The sequence below is a fragment of the Bidens hawaiensis genome, unplaced genomic scaffold, assembly GCF_021521415.1.
Source record: "Bidens hawaiensis isolate Kalapana, Puna unplaced genomic scaffold, B.hawaiensis_p1.1 tig00032103_1, whole genome shotgun sequence".
In the NCBI taxonomy this organism is placed as follows: domain Eukaryota; kingdom Viridiplantae; phylum Streptophyta; class Magnoliopsida; order Asterales; family Asteraceae; genus Bidens; species Bidens hawaiensis.
This window is the reverse complement of record NW_027495446.1, coordinates 8,317-28,920: the sequence shown is the minus strand read 5'-3', so window position 1 is coordinate 28,920 and position 20,604 is coordinate 8,317. Positions and strand designations below refer to the sequence as shown.

The 20,604-nt window shown below is 35.3% G+C and overlaps 2 protein-coding genes across 2 annotated transcripts; one reads left to right on the top strand and one right to left on the bottom strand.

Annotated features, from left to right (window-relative positions):
• Positions 1 to 1,248: 1,248 nt before the first annotated feature.
• Positions 1,249 to 4,440, bottom strand: LOC143583026 (protein DCL, chloroplastic-like). Its single transcript, XM_077065454.1, has 3 exons — positions 4,115 to 4,440; positions 2,975 to 3,089; positions 1,249 to 1,517 (listed from the first exon to the last, which is right to left on the bottom strand). The coding sequence occupies exons 1-3, from the start codon at positions 4,438 to 4,440 to the stop codon at positions 1,341 to 1,343; spliced, it is 618 nt and encodes a 205-aa protein (XP_076921569.1). The 3' UTR covers positions 1,249 to 1,340.
• Positions 4,441 to 17,318: 12,878 nt separating this feature from the next.
• LOC143583022 (uncharacterized) lies at positions 17,319 to 20,249 on the top strand. The gene is made up of 11 exons (XM_077065452.1): positions 17,319 to 17,480; positions 17,756 to 17,930; positions 18,186 to 18,269; positions 18,374 to 18,615; positions 18,696 to 18,897; positions 18,994 to 19,290; positions 19,369 to 19,482; positions 19,592 to 19,639; positions 19,738 to 19,816; positions 19,946 to 20,002; positions 20,090 to 20,249. The coding sequence occupies exons 1-11, from the start codon at positions 17,323 to 17,325 to the stop codon at positions 20,152 to 20,154; spliced, it is 1,521 nt and encodes a 506-aa protein (XP_076921567.1). The 5' UTR covers positions 17,319 to 17,322; the 3' UTR covers positions 20,155 to 20,249.
• The last annotated feature ends 355 nt before the right edge of the window (positions 20,250 to 20,604 follow it).

Here is a 20,604-nt window from a genome sequence, read left to right as displayed (position 1 = left end):
GCATCTTGATAGTAAGCCCCTTACCTAAAAGATATATATATATTTTATAACTGACAAATGATTATATCAATGTGTTTGGAATGTTATTATGCTATTATGCTAATAGTTTAGTATATTTACTTTAAAAAAATATACCTTTTTTATTATATTAAAAATATACCAATAATATGTTATATTTAATTAAGTATATTGAAAAATATATTTATGAGATATTGGTGTAAAAAGTAAGACCAGATTAGAATATATAAGAATACGTGTGAAGACAAAAATATAGCCGACGTATGTCGGCATTAAAAGCTTGCGTATCAAGAGCATCTCCATTCTCCGATGAAGCTTCACATACGCCGTCCTCTCCTTCACGCTGGCATTGCTCAGCCACTATTTACATAGACCAGCAACTTGTGTTGGGATGAGTTTGAGTAAAAATGAGTTCATGTTAAAATGGTTAGATTTAAAGGACTACCACTTTGGTTCGGGCCAAAATGGGTTGGCAGCCCCTAGCAAAAGAGGCATCAATGATCATATGGAGGTGGTGGTGACAATCGCCATGATCGCAGCAGTGCCTCCAGTAGCAGTGTTGCCGATGTTGGTTGTTTACTGTATGGATTCATAAAACCAATTGAAACGAGTTCAAATGTAAGATTAGTGGTTGTAGCAACAGTGACGGTGTAGGTAGTGATTGAGACGGTGGTGATCAAATGCAGCTGGGTGCAAATGGTGGCGCTAGCGGTGCCGTGTATATGCTGGAGCTGGTTGTGACAGGTGTGGAGTTGAGCAGCGTTGGTGACGGTGGGCGAGTTAGTTGTGGGGTGGCAGAAGCGGGAGTGCGCGCGTTGGTGTCATCAGCAGTGGTGATGACGCCAACAGTGAGTATATGGTGAAGACAAATAATAGTTGGCCCGTTACTAATACGAGTAGACCCAAGTTGACTACTTTTAGTTGACCCAGATGAACCCATATACAACTTATTTTCAGCCAAAATCAACCCATCAAATAATGCATGACTGCCAGCTATACATATGAAGTAAAATTACTTACCATCACATAACATAATAATCATCATTGCTTCCACTTCATCCTCATCTAATAATCAACAGACAAGATTAATAACCATTCACAGAAACATCATAAAATGCTAAGATTAACAAATTTGAACATTAAAATGTGCTCCTCTTTATCCTTAAACAACACCCGAAACAAATGAGAAAATTTAAACTGCAAAGAAGATAAGTGTTCATCTTTACATTTTCTCAAAATGGCATAATATGTATGCATCATATGACACTAATCTTGATGCAAGCTAACATCACAATAAATACAACATAAACAATGATTTAACTTTAATCATTATGCCTACGCCTTCGGAAATGCCTGAGGATAAAGTTGTCCGCATATAAAGGATATTTTTTCCTGATCAAACCTTTTATGCATTTCCAATATGAAAAATCCTCCATTTCTCCATCTTTCCTCACTATAAACAGACATCTTGAGCTTTCAAAATCTGGATGGTAACCAACCTGTAAATAGCATGTGATGAGGTGTCATGGGTTTGTCATCTGGCTGCTGACATGTAGGCATCTGTGAGTATTTTTATGTGTTACTTAACTCATCTAACTTTTAACTAAGACTAAAAATCAGCTACTTTTTTTTATTAATCACATACATTCTACTTTCTAGTAATAAGAAAAAACAAATCTCACATAATGTCCCTCATTGATTCCATGTTATTCTTCTTAGTTAGCACACCTCTGGTAATGCAATATATTTTAAAAAAAATCCTTGTCGCCCTCTTAATACACTTAGAAAATGAGCAGGCAGTGAAATGGCAAAAGAACTGAAAAATGATGCCACATCATCCGCATTTAATAACAGGTTACTAGGTTTTATGTTGATGAAAAATATTAAAGTAGGACGTTATTACAAGTTAAATTTCGCATTGTTATATAGAGGAACTTTAGTTAAAGTTTCGATTGCACAATAAAGTTCAAAAGACATCATGTGCACAGCACATCCATGATGGGAGTAAAATGACCAGATCATCCTATTCATCAACCTCTATTTTCTCGTTTAATGCGTATTGATTTTTTCAAATCAAAATCCAGACTCAAAAACAAAAATATATCAAAATTAAAAGCTGTGCCTCTGTGAGTTATTACTGCTAGTGGCAATTCCCGACACGTCCCAAAATAATCAGGCTTTGGATTGGGCATATCTAACCCATTTTAAAAACAGGTCATGTTCGGGTTAACTGTTTAATTAAATGGGTTGTTTTCGGGTTAACCAGCCAGCCTGCTTAACAAGTCGACCCGATTACCCATTTATAACTTGTTTAACCAGTTTTTTTTACAGCCCATCAACTTGATTAACAGGTTTAACTTGGTTATCACTCGCCAACCCATTTAGATAAATGGGTTACACGATTTTAAGTGTGTGCGGGTTAGGGTTAGAATTGATGTTTTAGACATGAATAGAAATATGGGTCGTGTTCAAGTTGAACAATTTAACCCATCAATCCACAACCCGGCACGATTGACATTACTAAAGTACAAGCATCCAATACAATGATCCCAATGGAACTTTTGTCAGCAAAGATAATATTAAACCTAGAAATGTATGACAAACTACATGTAATTAATCTCATGGGCAACTGTCATAATCAATAACTTAATGTTTCATGGACTATGTCATTAATCTTAAATTATAACTAAGACGCTTTTAATTATGAAATTCAAAAATGGTGTTGCACTCCAAATTTTACAATTAATATTTAATTCATAATAAAACTATTATTTAGTTAAACCTAAAAAACATTATTCAGTATGCAGCAGAAAGGAAGACTACTATTATTCTTCCAGAATCCATATAAATTTGAAAGACAGCATATTTATAACTTTTAAGGCTTACAATACAATTAAGGTCATGGAATTATTTAAAAACTTTTGTGTGTGTGTTTTTAAAGAGAGAGAGAGTTGACCGTGATGTAACTAATGCCACATCCAATTTTCTTCTGACTTTCAGGATGATATGGCAACAACCTCTCCAAAATAGTTCTCTCATGTTCGGGACTTAACCTCTCACCACTTGCATATCTGCACCAAGAACAAATTCAACAACAACCATAACCAGTAAATCCCACAAATAGCCAAATCTTTCAGTATGGTCGCGCGCGGGGGGGGGGGGGGGGGGGGGGAGATGTAGGCAAACCTTACCTCTATCCATGGGGATAGAGAGGTTGCTTCCAACGAGACCCCTGGCTCCAGAGCAAACAACATAACAATAAAACAAGTAAACTATAAAGTACAGTTTAAAAAAGTGTAATATTTAGTACTAACGAAAGAAATTAAAGAAGAAAAGAAAAAATAGAGCACATAAATAAAGATAAGTAATAATGAAGAATAATAAGTAGGTAAAGTTGCAACCATATAACTTAAATTCCTAAAGTTAACACATACATTCTACAACTTAATCATGAACCAATAATGTTCACACTTTTAACATTCATTTCTAAGACCACGTGTAGTGGTACTGGTAACTAAGCACAACCAGTCGTTTTCTGACATGTGGCATCCCAGTTACTCAGTCAACAATGACTAGTTTGCAAAAAGCGGTAAAATGCCCCATAACTAAACTCAAAACTAAGTGGTGTAGTGGTAACTAAGCATGTGATTGGACAACCAATCCCCCTTGTTTTCCCTTCCACTACGCATGGTCTAAAGCATTTACTTGAAACATTTCTAACTACTAATAAATTGAAGCTCTAAATACTAAATGGACGGTGTCCAGTTTGATGCCAACATCTAGGGCTATCTAATATTGCCATATATTATATAAAAGAATATCCAAAACGATTCCAATGAAGTGGCAGGTAAACGGGCAACAATATGCAGCACAACCCCCTTCTAAATAGCAAACTCAATCCTACTAAAAACAAAGTTTTGGTTCTTAGGGCCGATAAATTACTATGCATGACCCACTGAACCCTGTTCAGAAAGTTCACGGCCTCCGGGGCTAAGAAGCCAAATGTGTCAAAGGCAAAAGAGGTAAACACGTGTTGATTCTCCAAACAAGCTTTCTCAATCAATCCACTAAGAAGCCGAATTGAAGAGTAACTTACTTGCCGGAATGAAGAATCATGCGAACAAAGCCAACCAAAGGCACCGTATCTTCCAGTATCTGATCCTCCCAATCAATCCACCCATCCTCTCTTCTCTTCTCTCCATCATCATCATCCGAATCCTCTTTCACCTCCACCGCCGGTTTCCTCAGCAAATCGCCGTCGCTGCCGCCACCACCACTACTAGCTTTCAAGCCACAAAACCGGTGCGGAAGCAAGGGCTTAAAAAACCGGTAGGGAAAAGAAATGACGGAGGGGTTGGTGTGTGGATAGATAAGGTTTGTGTGATGGAGATGAATGTGTGACGGTGATGAGATTGATTCCATGGTTTTGGTGGTGCATAAACCCTAATTAATTATTATTATTATTATTATTATTTTGTACTGGATTGGATTGTGAATGGTGTTGCTAATTTCGGTTATAGAGGGGTTTGAAAAGGCGCGCTGGCAACTGTTTGTACGGTCGTTAGCTGAAAGAGTGTGTAGTGTAGTGTAGTGTAGTGTAGTGTAGTGTGTACAGCCACCGGATAATTGCGGGTAGGATTGCACTGGATACGGGTTCGGTGGTTTTGTTTGTGGGTGGGTTTTTCAATCGAATATGGGTATCATGTTATGATTTTGGTTGTGAGACCAGACCGGACCGATTGGTAGTAAGGTTGAACCCGAATACGACATGTTTAGTGGTTAGGTGTGTATAACTTGGACCGTTTTGGTTGTGTGTAGTACAATGGTTACAATTTTCAGATTAAACTTACACTGTGTTGACACCCGTGGCTGTAGTAGGGTGGTGATGAAGGATTACAATAAATTTATGATTGTTTTGTCATTGGAATTCATTCTAAATTTAAATTTTTGTGGTAGATTCTAATCATTCTAGTTTTTTCAGATTTTGAATCCTAGCAAATTTCAATTACAAATCAAATTCTAATTCTTTAAGAAAAATAACGCATGAAATACGACGGCTAAGGGTTTTATGTGGATGTTGATGATTCTATGTATTGGCAAAGTGGGTTCTCAATCATGGTTTATGGGCTTGCTCATAATCATATGTGATCGTATTAGATAGTGAGTTGTTTCTTAAGACTTCAATAGATGTGATTGTTGTTACTTGATACTTAGTTGAATCAACATCTAATGACATCTAGAGAAGTGTGTTGGTGGAGCTGGTCACTCATCTCAAGAAAAAGATTAAAAATGTTAAAATGTATACGACCAAGTGAGACGGCAAGCCTGAATTCTAGCATGGACTTAGTTTCGATGATGTCATTGTTGATAGGTGTAAGTGTGTAACTTTCTTTCTTTATAACTTGTGCTAAAACAAATGACTTTTTGGGCTCAGAAATTAAATATGAATGTTTAGAATCAGATACAACGAAAGTCATACTGGCCCTGGCCTAGGCCCATGGCTAACATTTCTGGTATTAAGATTATTCATATATAAGAATTAACTTTTTTGGCCCCATGCCCGTAACTAGCATTTCTGATTTCCATAATAATTTTTTTCCATTTAAACAATTCATACACTCTCGAACTAACCGCAGGAGTGTACTTTTAACATTTGAAACAAAAGGCCGTAATAACATCCAATTATATCCCTCTCTAAATATGACTAACATACACAGCCAACACCTTACACCTTTGTCATAAATCCATAGCTTTCTTTCGTCTCGTATATAATATCAAGGTCACTCTCAAGATAGAATGTTTAACTTTGTTATCCGCTACAAGTCACTCTTTCATTTATGTCGAGTTTTGGCTTACTGCATATTGATTCACATAAAAATGTTCTAATTGTTAGAGGCATTCTTTTAGATTAAAAGTTTGTTTATGCTCTACATACATCTATTTTATTGTTATGGCACATTCGAATCTTTACATAAATGGATACACACCAACATCAAGAAGGAGAGAGAGCGAGAGAGATTAGATAGGCTACGCACTTACGTCACACGAACTTTTTGCCGGGTTTGTCATAAGAATGCAATCTTAATCTTTCTAAAACAAATATAATGTATATCTATAATATATATAAACGAAAACCCAAAAATCCTATGTGTCGCGATGTGGTCGCTCCCCCCTTTTTTGGAAGCCACCAGATTTCTTGATTTTTAAATGGAGGCCTCTCATTGATTTAACCTAAATTCATGAGTATGAGTGTTACCAAAACCAGATAGCTCTTAAACGGGTTATAACATCTCATTAATTAAAAAATTAATCTTACCAATTATTTGATATGAAAATCCTACAAAATAGGAATATACTAAAATTTAATATCCAATTTAAAAAGAAAAAGATATTATTTATAATTAATAAACAATTTTATAGTAAAAAAACATAAGCGGGTCATAGGTCACCAAATCCAATAGCTTTTAAACGGGTTATAATATACAATTTATTTTTGAAACCCTTTCATCATCAAACCCTAAGTATATTATTAATTTTCTTACAATAAAGAAAATTAAAATCCAAAAAATAAATATTTAAAAATGAAAAATATAAAACAACCATTCTCTCAAGCCATCAGATTACTTTATTTGTAAATGAAGGCTTCTCACGCATGTCTCACCAAACCCAGATAGCTTTTAAACGGATTATAACATCTCATTATATTAAAAAATAATCTCATCAAATATTTGATATGAAAATCCTATAAAATAGGAATATACTAAAAATTAATATCCTATGTTATTTTAAAAAAAAGATATTATTTATAATTAAGAAACAATTTTATAATAAAGAAAATAAACGAGTATTGGGTATCACCTAACCCAAATAGCTTTTAAACCGGATTATAACATATCATTTATTTTTTAAACCATTTCATCATCAAGCCTCAAGTATATTAATTATTAACTTTCTTACAATAAATAAAATTAAAATCTTAATATACATATATAAATATTAAAAACGAATAATGTAAAACAACCCCTGTAATACGGGGGATAAAATCTAGTTATAACAATATAATAGACCATAGACGTAAAAAGCATAAAAAAAACCCTCATATCTCACTTGTTGGGCTATTATTCTAATATTCATAAACTTTGGTTTTAGAAAATTAAGATTATTAATCTAATTACTAAATATACTAACAAATAAAGTTAATCTAAACTCCATTAGAAAATTCTGTGTTGTTCGAACTTAAAGATATATTTACAGCCCAAACAATCATTTTAACAATGGTAGAAATTGGTATTTGGTTGGGGTTCACAAGCTTATGTGTTGTAGCCAGTTTAAGGAGCGTCATCCTTGCCACATAAGCAAGATGGCGCCATGAACATTGCGATGTCCTGAAGAAGACCCGACATCATAGGCACAAGCTCCATGCACATAACCTGTGAAACCCAAATAATAAGTGTGTCCATTCCACTAACAACCAATCACATCTTTTGTTTTTTTAATACCTAGTTAAGCCTAATTAACTCCTAACGCTTGAATTAATTGGTGACTAGTTAAAGGCTCGGTGTCTATATGACAGTGACAAAATGATTTAACTAGTTACCGGTTAAACTACACCACATAGTATGATGAGGTACGAGCATAATACACCTAGATATTAAGGCTGGTTGCTATGGGCGCGATGGAGGGGAAGAAATGGCGCCGATGGAGGGGGAACACCGCTGGTGGGCGCGGTGGAGGCGGGCGCGGAGAGGGAGGGCGCTGTCTGGACGACCGACGCGGAGGGAAGGTGGAGGGGGCCCACCCCAACGGGCAAAAATATAACCGTTAAAAAAATAAATAATAATATTAATAATTAACCATTTCTCTATAAATTCAAACCATTTTCTCAATTTTACCCAAATAACTTTCATTTTCACACTAAATTATAACCATTTACACACACACAAAAAATTAACCATGAATCCTAACTCAAACCCAAACCCAAACCCAAACACGAGCTCGAGCTCAAACCCGAACCCAAACCCAAACCCAAACCCAAACCCGTGGGATCCGAGTTGTATGTGGTGGGCTGGTTTGCTTACAAATAACGGTAACCTTAACAACCCGTTCTATGCAAACCAACAACGCCTGATGATTCCTCCACCCATGCAACCATTTAACCCCGATATGTTCTTTCGATCGCCAATGTTGTATACGTCTTTGCATGTACCCCAAACCCAAATACCCGACACCCAAATACCCGAAACGCAAGTCCACCGTCGAAAAAGAAGTCATAAAAAAAGAACCCGAGTGACGTTCAAACAACCGAAAGGGTGAAAGACAAATGTGGGAAGCAGACGAGGAAATGGCGTTAGTGTTAGTTTGGATCGACTCTTCCGAAGACTTGATTCAAGGTATATTATAAAAATATTTATATGTTTTCCATGTTTTATTTTTTTGTTTACTAATACTAAGCTTTTATATGTATCGAATGTGACGGCAAACATTCCATGGAGTTTTGGGTAGAATATGCACTAAGTTCTTTGCCATAATGGGTCGAGGTGAGTACCGCGGGAATGATTCTGTCTACAACAAATGGAAGGCAATGCGCACAAAAATAACCAACTTCACAAACGTTCACACCCGCGTTAACAACGACAAAAAAAGCGACATGAGTGATGCCGACGTGATGGAGGCTTGCTAAAAACAATACGAGGCCGTTTATCGTGGAGATTTCAATATGATGGAAATTTGGAGACAATGCATAAGCTCGCCAAAGTGGCATTCGGTCCCGACATCATCACCGCCGCGACCATACAAACGGTCAAAGACAACGTTTACTTCGGCCAATCATTCGCCGTCTCAGCCATGTCTGATGGTTGTTGTCAACTTAATCTAAACGAGTTGGATCCGAAATTTATTTTTGATGAACCGGATGAGTTGCCACGTCCGGTAGGAAGAGATAAAGACAAGGCGGCAACTAGAGGTGGAGGATCTTCGTCCAGACCTACATCCTCTATGAATTCCGAAGTAAGCTCGCGTTTTGACAACTTGGAGCTCAGGCTAAACGAGATTGCCAACGCTAAAAAACAAAAACAGGAGGAACTCATGAGAATGCATGAAGAAAGAAAGACGATGCATGCAGAATACAAAGCGATGCATGAACGGCTTACAAAGGTTCACTTGGAACACAAGCAAGAAAAGGAATTCGAGCTCCTCACAAAAGTTCTATTGCATTTAGATCTATCGCATATGCAAACGAGGACGATGACGAATATTAATTATATTTTTACTCTTTGTATTTGTATGGTTTTTATTTTTATTTTTTTATTTGTATGTTTTTTATTTTTATTTGTATGGTTTTATTTGTATTTAAATTTAAATCTTAGTATTACTATATTATTATTTAATATATTATTTAAAGGGTTTCAAAGCCCCCTTATCATATAGGGGCGGTATGCCCTAGGACTTCGATACCCAATGCCCACATGGCACTAACGTGACGCTGTAGAGAGAGCTTCAAAGCACCCTACCATAGCAAGTAGTCTAAAGGTTAGGTATTCCAGCCTCACTTTTATCAGCTTGTCACACGTGATGTGCTACAAGTACAATGTGATCTGGCCACTTAGTAGTTAATACACACGCATGACGTGACCTGTTTTGTATTTATATCCTCATAGATTACTTCCACTAGTCTATTAGACAATGTTCAAGTTTTACTAAATTTTTTAATCAAATAATGTTTGATTGAGTTTGCAACCAACAAGAATGTTTGATTTGTACTAGGGTATTGATTAAGTTAACCTTCAAAATTTTCAAGTAATACAAGTTTGTTTCAAATAGGATCGTGTATCGAGTTGCTCAAATTATATTATCAGCTCAAGCTCGTTGAAATACAATCGAGTTAACTCGGCATCTAATCTTCATTTTTAGATGAAAAGTAAGCTCGTATCCAACGGATCTATAAGTTCATTTGGTTATTTTGAATTTTGATGATCTTCAAAGTTTTTTCTTTTTTAGAACTCTCAAATAACAAGTTATAACAAGGCATAAACAATCAATATACAATGTAAAAAAGAAACTAATCCGAATGAGCTACTATGACATTTGAGCCAAAACAAGGTACACCTCAGTACGTATTTACCGATTAAGCAAATAAACGTCTTTTGCGTAACAAACGAACGATTAATCGAACGGGTCGGGTTATGACCCAGATATCTCGGGGGGCCATCTATAAGTGATATACGATCTACACAAGCTAAAATATTAGTAATATAGCCTTAGTTTGATAGCAAACAAGTTAAACGAAAATATGCTCGTTTAACTACCCGCTATAGATTTAAAACGCGAAAGATAGTTACAAACCAAGCATGGTATCATCCGTTAAGCCGAAAAAGACTTACCAAACACTTATTTGAAATGTTTTAAGCGATCCGTGAAAATATTTTTGATTTTTACAAACATATAGTATGTTTTTATAATTTTACACAAAACTAGCCGAAAAAACACTCGTTTTCGCGCTGTTTAACGCACCCAATAAGTTTTTCGCGCCAAAAACAGAACCCGAACTAAATTTGGACTGGGCTTTTCGTATTTGGGCTTGAGAAATCAGAAACTTGAGCCAAAATGGGCCCATGGAGTTCCGGCCGCAGCCGCCACCCCACCCCCCCTTTATTTTCTTTTCACATATAAACTAGTTTTGAGATCTTTTTACACATTCATCCACAAGTAAATTCTGAAAAATACTTTCTTCATCAGGAAACTCAAGAAACCCTAAGGTAAAGAGCTTAAATAAGTAACTTTTGTACTTGTTTAACCTTGATTAATACCATAAAACATGTCTTGATTACTAAAAATCATTCCTAACTATGTAAAAATCCCAAAAATGGTCCATAAACATGTTTTGATCATACACATGGTAAGGAACCTGTTTTGATAGTTGTTTTTTTTTGCCATAAACACGGATTAAAGGGTTGAAACGGCGTTTTTACGGTTCAAAAGTTTGTTTTTGTGCACTAGCCGAAACCCTAAGTTAAGGGTTGTTATGTTGATGAAAAATTGCTTGGTTTGTGATATAGGACTTGTATCTAGCTTGCATAGAAGCACAAGAACCTGAAAACTTGATTAGAAAGTCAGAAACGAGCCAAACCCGCTAAGGTAATGCCGAAACACTCGCTTACGGCCTGTTTAGGTTAAGGTTGTGATGTGCATATTGTTAGACCTTGATATTTTTCAGGAACATCAGGGACCATGTCAATAAGTCCCTGTTCAAATTTGGTAATTTTTCGACCATCCGAGAATATTTGGCGAATTTATTACCAAATTGGGACGTTTATTTGGGAAAAATAGCTAAAATACTTCAAAAATTATGAAATTTTTCTGGAAACTCATATTTGATGTATTTTGATCACATATGAATTTTGGGATCATTTGGAGAAGTTTAAAGGTGTTTTGCTTATATGCGTTCGTGTGAATTTTTATAGCCGAATTTGGGCCGAAAAGAATATCGCACGAGCTTTTTATATTCTGGAATTGATACAGGTTGATTTGAGACATGAATTGAGCATTCAGGAATTTTTGTGGAATTTTTAGAAATTGTTTGGAGTAAACAGACGATTTTCAGGCGAAATATAGCTGCTAAAATGAATTTTTATAAATTAATAAATCAGTAAATAAATTCCAGAAATATTTTTATAAAAATTTACACATTTTAATTGATAATTTTTTAAATTTTCATAATTTAATGAATAACGGTTAATTAATTATGCTAATTTGAATATTAAACAAATTCAGTTTTTATAAAAACCGGCAAGTTTGCGACTAGCGAATCTGCTGGAATATCAAAACACCAAGAGTGATCAAAAATAATATTTTTGGACTAATTAAGTGAAAACTAACTTTTCTATGAGAAACCTGGACAATCTGGGTGGATTGTGCGCGTTTCTTCTCGAATCAAACTGAATAAACGGAAACGGGGCCTGTGGATAATCCGGGACCCCATTATGTGATCCTTCTTTATAACTTAATCATGTTATTAACCAATACATTTACCCAAGCTTATTTTCCCATAACTGTTTTCTGAATGCGTAAACGAACAACTTGGCCAAGCTGGGAAAACGGGAATCTGAGCCAAGTTCGGTTTTAAGTATTAGACATTGAACAACATCACAACCTAAGCCTGTTGCCACTTTCTGGGCGTTCCAGCTACACCCAGATTAGTTATACAGCCCAGTTTAGTGTTGAGATTATAATAATATTAAAATATTAATATTATTATAATATTGATTATAGGAACTACTGATAGCAGACCGAACAAACCACGAGCTGATACAGTACTGATTATCTACTAAACCGTGAGTTTCATGACCCCACTCTTTAAACAGTTTTACGAACTTTTGGGGTGAAAAACATGTTTGATTACATATACATACCTGAATCATGTATTGATGTGAATTATCTAAGTGCTAACACATGAAAGTCCCCACGATCACAGTGATTAACTTCGAGCCGGTGGCTTGTGAATAGTACTATTGGTTTGACAAACCCAAACGGAATCGGCCTGGTTGCCGTGTCACATACCGCCGTTTGCACATGACCATATTTATACAAACAGGCTATGTAGTGTTAGACATAGCTACCGGGGCATGTTGTGGGCGGAAAGGGGCCACAGTGGTTGATTGAGCATGGGAAATGGATGCACGCAGCACATACAGTCAAGGCTTCACTGTAGCTTAGCATAATTACATCATTTACATACATACATACTTATTTCATGATTACAAGTGTTGACTTGTGAATACTCATTACTGTTTTCTTGAAACTCGTGAAACTCACCAACTCTAGTAGTTGACCCGTTTTAAACTGTTTTTCAGGTGTACCTAAATCGGAGTAATTTGGTGATCTGTTACTTGCCCAAGGTGTGTGGTTAATGCTATGTGAATAGAGGCAAGGGTGTTAGTAGTAAGAACGTATAGTTAACGAACTAGTTTTGTTTGTATCACATAGACTGTAAAACAATGATAGAACAAAGAAGTGTAATATATTGTAAATTAGTATGTAATGTTTCTTTATAAACAATGTGTTGATACCAGAGGTGTCTGTTACATTCCCGTTTTACGCTTCCGCATTGTGCTAGTCGGGGTGTGACAGCTACCAACATATCGGATTCGTCATGAATGCCTATATGAGCCAGATCAACTCGACCTGAGTTATGAGCGAGCACTTACCCAGCTAATTACGAACGAGTTGCAAGTCATAAGCTAGTTGGACAACCCTGGTTTAAAAAACATGTATAAAGGGTCTGGTTACGGGTGCAGTTTTGAATCCTTGAGTGTGTGAGCCTAATTGGTTCATCTAACACTTTATGTTGGTCCTATATGCATATTAACAAGGCAAACTTTTGATATACGGTGCATTATTAACCAGCAGAGGTGGATTCAGAAAATTTTTCTACAGTGGGCACATAATAAAATGGGTAAAAAATGGATCGGGTCAAAGACAAATGCTTAATATTTATAGAGGCTCAAAACAAAATGAACTTTTGCGACCCTATTCCGAGCTCCTTAAGAAATTTTTTATGTTTGTTAATTCTTTATGTAACTTTCTTTTTAAAAAATTGTTAATAGTACTTAGATGAAAACCAAATATAAATCAATTTACACAAAAGAAAAAAAAAATCTAACACAGTTATATGATTGTAAAAGCACTTTTATAGGGCATTTTTATAATGATAAATGTTTTTTCTTAAATAAAATTTTAAAAAACGATAAAAAAAAACTTTAAATAAAGCAATGGTATTTATAGAAATGACAAATAAAATAGTCAAATACATATAACTTAAAACAATATAAAAAAATCAATTCAGATATAATTTTTCAACTTACACTAATGATAATAAATAATACTAATTAATTTAAAATATCAAATGAATTTTCTTATTGATTGAATATTCATTAAAAATATAAAATGTCACAAAAGTACATGACAATGTTTGTCTATGAAATTGTAAAACGAAAAGAATTAACTATGGAATAATAGTAAAACAACCAATCAAACATCAGTCACTTTATTTCTTCCTTTTTCTTCCTTCTTTCTTCTATAATTTCTGTAAATTTCTTTATACTAAACAGTAATAACACTAATGCTATTTTCTCTATCCTCTTAACACGACAAATCAGGTAATCGGAGGATGGGCACTTGGACTTAAACCAGAAGATTGGTCTATTAACTACACTAAGAACATGGGTTGAACGGGGGCTGGACGGTGGGCATGCGCCCACCCTCCTTTGCTCTTGAATCCGCCCCTGCTAACCAGTTTTGTAGAAGTATCATAGAGATAATTCTAATAAAACTATTCAAATCATAACCCCTAATTATGGTGTAGCGAAGTTATAATAGATCTCATCTAAAACAGTAAATTCTAACTAATAAATTTTATCCGAAAGTTTCGGATAAAATTTATTAGTTAGGATTTACTGTTTAGTATAAGTCTAATCAAATTTCTAAATTGATCACAAGTTATCTTGAGTTATGATTATATTCCAAGCATCTATAATTTTTAAGGTGAAATAGTTCATATTATAACCAAGTTCAATTCTCATAATAATAGAAAGTAGAATCACGTGGATGCATTATTAAGCATGTTGAAAGGCAACAACCGGAATAATGTTGACTATGATGCTACGATGATTTCATGGTTTCATCAATTTTGGAATCAATCTATCTTAAATATTATTATTATTATTGTTTTTTCTTAATCCTAATAATAGATCACAACATCATAACTAGTATGAAATGGAAGGGCGAATGAGCATTAGTTCAACTGGAATTGAAGAGGAACTGAAAACTTGGCTTTTGAATCCGATTTTAACCGGGTTTTATTGTAGTGGACATTCGGGTGATGGTGGGCATGTGCTACACAGCGTTGTCTGCGTTCGTGGACATATGAAATCAACTTTTATCATCGGGTTACACCGAGTAGCCATTCTTTATTCGTTGATTGTTAAAAAAAATGAAGTAGAAGGTATACTTTGTTTTTCTATTGAATTATTTTAGGGAAAATTCTGAAAATGATCCTTTTGAAGAGAGATTCCCATAATAGTCCTTGAAAATCTAATATTCCAGAAATAGTCCACCCAAATTTAATCGGCGTCGATAGATTTGGAAAAAATCCGATGGTTTTGGCCTGCCAATAAAAAACTGCCAAGTGTCCCACTATCCACCTACCCCCGATTGTTTTCCAATGAAATCCGTCTGGACCGATAAGTTTGGAATGAAAATCATCTCCCATGAAAACCATCTCCAAAAATCATGAAAATCCGTGTTTTTTTGAAATTCATCTGAACTGATGAATTCAAGTGAATTTCGTCTTCGAAGATAATTTTCAAAAAAACATGCACCACCACCACCACCACCAAATTATTGTATAATACATAAAAGTGAATACATCTAATCTAACCTAACTATATATTAAAGCAACATAATTTTTTCACATGTCATCATTCTAGGGCTAACATTTTATAAAATTTTGAAAAATAAATTATTGTGTGATACAAGTCTCGAACCCAAGACCTTATGTTTCAAACTAAAAATGCTTACCAACTCCATTTAAATAGTTATTGTGTTAAATTTCTTGACTTCTAAATGATATATTGTTAATTCACTTATAATTAATGCATTACAAATAACAAATTTTTATTTTTATTATATTTTTCACCCGTGTGAAACACAGGCTCTAAACTAGTAATACAATATTTTAATACCTAATTCTCTTTTGTCACGCTCATCGGTGAAATATACATTATCACTCACCAAGTCACCAATTAGTTTGTATAGTACTTCTGTACATGTATCATAAAGCAACAACGACGATGCATCCTTTTGGTAAACCATCAAAACAAAGACGGTTACAATATATGGGCTTGTCTCTTTTTCTCACAATTTCAAAATTTGATATGAAATCCTAACGAAATCAAATGTAAATTTGATTATATATATTGATTATAGTTGTTGGTAGGGCTTAGACGACACCGAAATGACTTAGACCTAACACAAAATAGTTTGGCATATGAAATTAATTCAAATAAATTTGGTCAACCTAAAATTAGTACAAAAAAACTTGGTTTGGATTAACATTATCCAGTTGTATTGCGATGGACATGCTTTACTTGTAGATACTAAAATACCGGATTTGAAAAATAAAAAGGGATTATCATATGTACAAAGAAAAGATGGTGAAGTGGTGTTTTGTAAAGTCACTGTATCAAGTAAACCTACACACGCCGATGAGGTCCAGCCCAGCTGGTCGGAGGTGGGAGGATAACTCGCTTGCGAGGGTCCCGCCCGGGTGGTGGCCTAGGTTCGAGTCTCTGCGGAGGCAAAAAAATACCATTTTAGGTTGAAAGGTCCCTCTCTCTGGGAGATTCGAACCCGGGTCCTTTAGGTGTTAGGGGGTGTGCATTGCCAGTGAGCCAAACTGTTCAAAAAAAAAAAGAAAAAAAAGTAAACCTACACACACTTTCACACCGGATCTGATGACACTCGCATTTACCATCTCTTACGAGCTACAGGTGCACAAACCTGTTTAAAACTCAAAACCGGTTTGGGTTGAATCCAGCTCGGTTGGTCAACAAAAATCAAAACCGATTTATGGTCCGTTTCGGTTAGGTTTTTGACCGGTTTTGGTTCAGTTAACTAGTTTCTAAGAAAAAAATTACAAACCGGTTTCAAACCTACGTTTTAATCTATTCCGAGCGGAAGACAACCTTAACCGTAACATTCACTTTTAAGTTTTAAGATTTTTTCCCTATTATACCATATGTATATAATTATTTATTACAACATCAGCACGTCATATTACTCTAGCTTAATAAAAGAGGAGGCAATCAGTTAAGTTGCACTAACAGTTGATCACATAGTCATAGATGATAGATTTCACCCAAAGAAAATGTTGGTCACGACATACTGTACTTGCTCCCCTGTTAATCCTGAATCAGGTAAATAAAGTTCAAATTAATCCCATATTAATATTAATAATGATGTCCAGATCCCAAATTAGACGATGGCGATGCTATTGCTACTGGCGTCAGCTGCACTCCAGAGAGTCAAGTCAGCCAGTCCACCCAGTGACAGACGGTTCATACTTGAAACCCAAACCCTACATCTTCCTTCCTTACTTCCATATTATATTATATTCTCACTGTCTGTCAGTCAGTCAGTCAGTTTCACCTCGATTTCATCACTCATAAGATTCCGATCACTCCGAACCTTCGGTTTACAATCTGACACTACTTTGTTATCATTTCATTCTAGATCTAGACTTCGATTCAAATGGACGGCGGTGATGCATCCGTCACGCACGGCTTCAATCTGGAACCGGACGTCGCCGTTTCGTCTCCGGTCACCAGACAAAAAGCTGCTGCTGCTAAGCAGTTGATTGAGAATCATTACAAGAATTATCTCCAAGGATTGCAGGATCGTAAGGAAAGGTACTCCTAATTTATCTTATCTAGGGTTTATTTATGATCATCATTCATCAATTACGTTAGGCGCTAGTCAGTGAATATGAAAGGACCTAAGTTGACAAGTCCTGGTTTAGTTTTGCTAATTGTATAGGATTAGTATGGTAATGTCTTCGTTATCGAGTTAGGGCTAGATCTATAAATATTGGGTTTTGGATGCGTGATCAGTAGAGAATTATTGTAACTAGTTTTTAAGACAGGTTTTCTCCTGCAATAATAAATTTGTGTTGATTCGTATCCAGGAGACGAGCTTTACAGAGGCGAGCGGCTGAAGCGAAGGTGTCGAGTGAGGAAGAAGAGCAGATGTTAAGGAATTTGGAGAAGAAGGAGACGGAGTACATGAGGTTGCAGAGGCATAAGATTGGGATCGATGATTTCGAGCTTTTGACTTTGATCGGTAAAGGCGCTTTCGGCGAGGTACAAACCCTACTTGTTGGGGATTTGTAATATGAAAGCCGTGAAACACTTTCAGATTGAAATAATAATCTAACAACTAGAACTTAATACATTGGTTGTGTGAATTTATGATTCACATCGGTCAACAAGTCAATCCAATTGCACTACAATATATGTATCATAAGAATTTATTATCATCAGTTTCTGCTAAAACGGCAATGATTTGAGATATATTGGTAGAACTGAGTCCATGTATGTTGTAATTGTATTATACAGGTTAGATTATGCCGCGCTAAAACCACTGGAGAAGTTTTTGCAATGAAAAAGTTGAAGAAATCTGATATGCTTAGTCGTGGGCAGGTATTATTGTTGGAATCATGTGAATTCATACTTGATCTATAGGTATTTGATTTGATATTAGATCAAGATAGTACTGCAAATGGCTTAACGTTTTGTGTACTTAGGTTGAACATGTTAGATCTGAGAGGAATTTGCTTGTGGAGGTTGATAGCAGATGCATTGTAAAACTATATTATTCTTTTCAAGATGCTGATTATTTGTACCTTATAATGGAATATTTACCTGGTGGCGACATCATGACTTTGCTAATGAGAGAAGATATCCTTTCTGAGGACGTTGCTCGGTTTTACATGGCTGAAAGCATCCTAGCTATTCATTCTATTCACCAGCATAACTACATACACAGGTATTATATTATGTAATATCATATAATATTTCTTGATATTGAACTATTGAAGCATGTGCTTGACTTGTTATCACTTGTAGGGATATTAAACCAGATAACCTGATACTAGACCGAAATGGGCATCTAAAGTTATCTGATTTTGGGTTGTGTAAGCCCTTAGAAAGTAAATTTTCATCAATATTGTTAAACGAAGAAGATTATGAAAATCAAGGGCCTTTAACTGACGTTTCTTTGATGCCAAAAGAGAAATTGCAACAGTGGAAGCGTAATCGACGTGCACTGGTATCATTACTTTTCAACATTTTGAAAAATTTGTATCTTTTACATTTTAGTAAACTTTCATCAATATTGTTTCTTGTGTAAAACTTTGTTTTGTAGGCATTTTCTACAGTTGGAACTCTTGATTATATGGCACCTGAAGTGCTGCTAAAAAAGGGATATGGAATGGAGTGTGACTGGTGGTCGTTAGGGGCAATCATGTATGAAATGCTTATTGGTTATCCGCCTTTTTGTTCTGATGATCCTAGGATGACGTGTCGCAAGATTATAAACTGGAGGACATGTTTGAAGTTCCCTGAAGAGCCAAAAATTTCAAAGGAGGCCCGGGATTTGATCTGTCATTTGCTATGTGATGTGGAATCAAGGTTGGGTACTGGTGGAGTGGAAGAAATAAAGGTACAAAATTTAAATATATTAACGTTTGAGCTTTAAAATTGTTAATTAAATATTGAAATATAATGTATGTTCTTTTAGGCACACCCATGGTTTAAAGGGGTGAAATGGGATATGTTGTATGAAATGGAAGCTGCATATAAACCTATTGTCACTGGAGAACTTGATACTCAGAATTTTGAGAAGTTTCCTGAAGTGAGTAATACTTTTTTATGAATATTTGGTAATTATTTGATAATAAGGTTGAAACGGGTGATGATATCTTTGTTTTCTCGTATCTTTCTGCCAATTTATGGCATGCCAGGCGGAAGATCCTCAGTCAGCTGTACCAAGAGTGGGACCTTGGAGAAAGGTAATTGTTTTCTACATTGTATGAAAAATCTGTCTGCCTTTTGTGCTTTCTGTTTTTGGTTCAGTTTTATATATATTTATTTTTCTGTGAACTTGCAGATGTTAACTTCAAAAGACTCTAATTTCATTGGATACACATTCAAGAAATCGGATATGTTAAAGTCGGTTGGAACTTCAGGTATGTTTCTGTGGCAAATTTAGTTTTATATTCATAAGTTTAGTGTATGGCTACATAATGCATATATTATCTCGTATTTGCTAAATTATATGATTAAATGCATTAAACAAAAGGATTATTGTTATGCAGGTATAGATATGAGGGCAAATGAACCTTCAAAGCCTCCATCCTTGGTGTCCTTGTTTGGTATGCTGATTTCTCAAGTGTTTTAACATGCTTTCAATAATGACAAAATGGTAAATGAATTCTTTAATTGTTGTAATGATATTTCAGGACATATGGATCTGAAAGGGACTGCATTGCTCGAGGAGGAGCACGAGCAGGAGCACAAAAGTTGACTTTGGTCCAAGTCAAATTGTCATGGTCTTTATATGTACGCGTTTAGATTTCACATACGGCTGTATCATGAGTGTTTACTGTAAAAATACAACAATTTGAGAAGATTAATTTTAATACAATTTTGAGTTTCATAATTTCATAAACTACAGTACAGCTTCACTGCTGTTTTTTAGTGGGATATGATATGGAATGATCTTTATATAAACCTCAAGATAGGTTTTTTTTGGTTTCTGGTTTTTGTTGGTTAATACTTAATGGTACTTATGGCATTGTTTGCCATGGGCTGTGCAAAGAAAGCAGATGTTTTCTTACACTTTCATTTTCTTTGGGTAGCTGATATTACACATGTACATTCAGGTCCATGCTTTGCCAAAAAGTTTTAGTTAAGATCGCGCATTTTCTGTGGATGCCACTGTAAACCCAAAAGATAGAAAATACATTGATTTAAT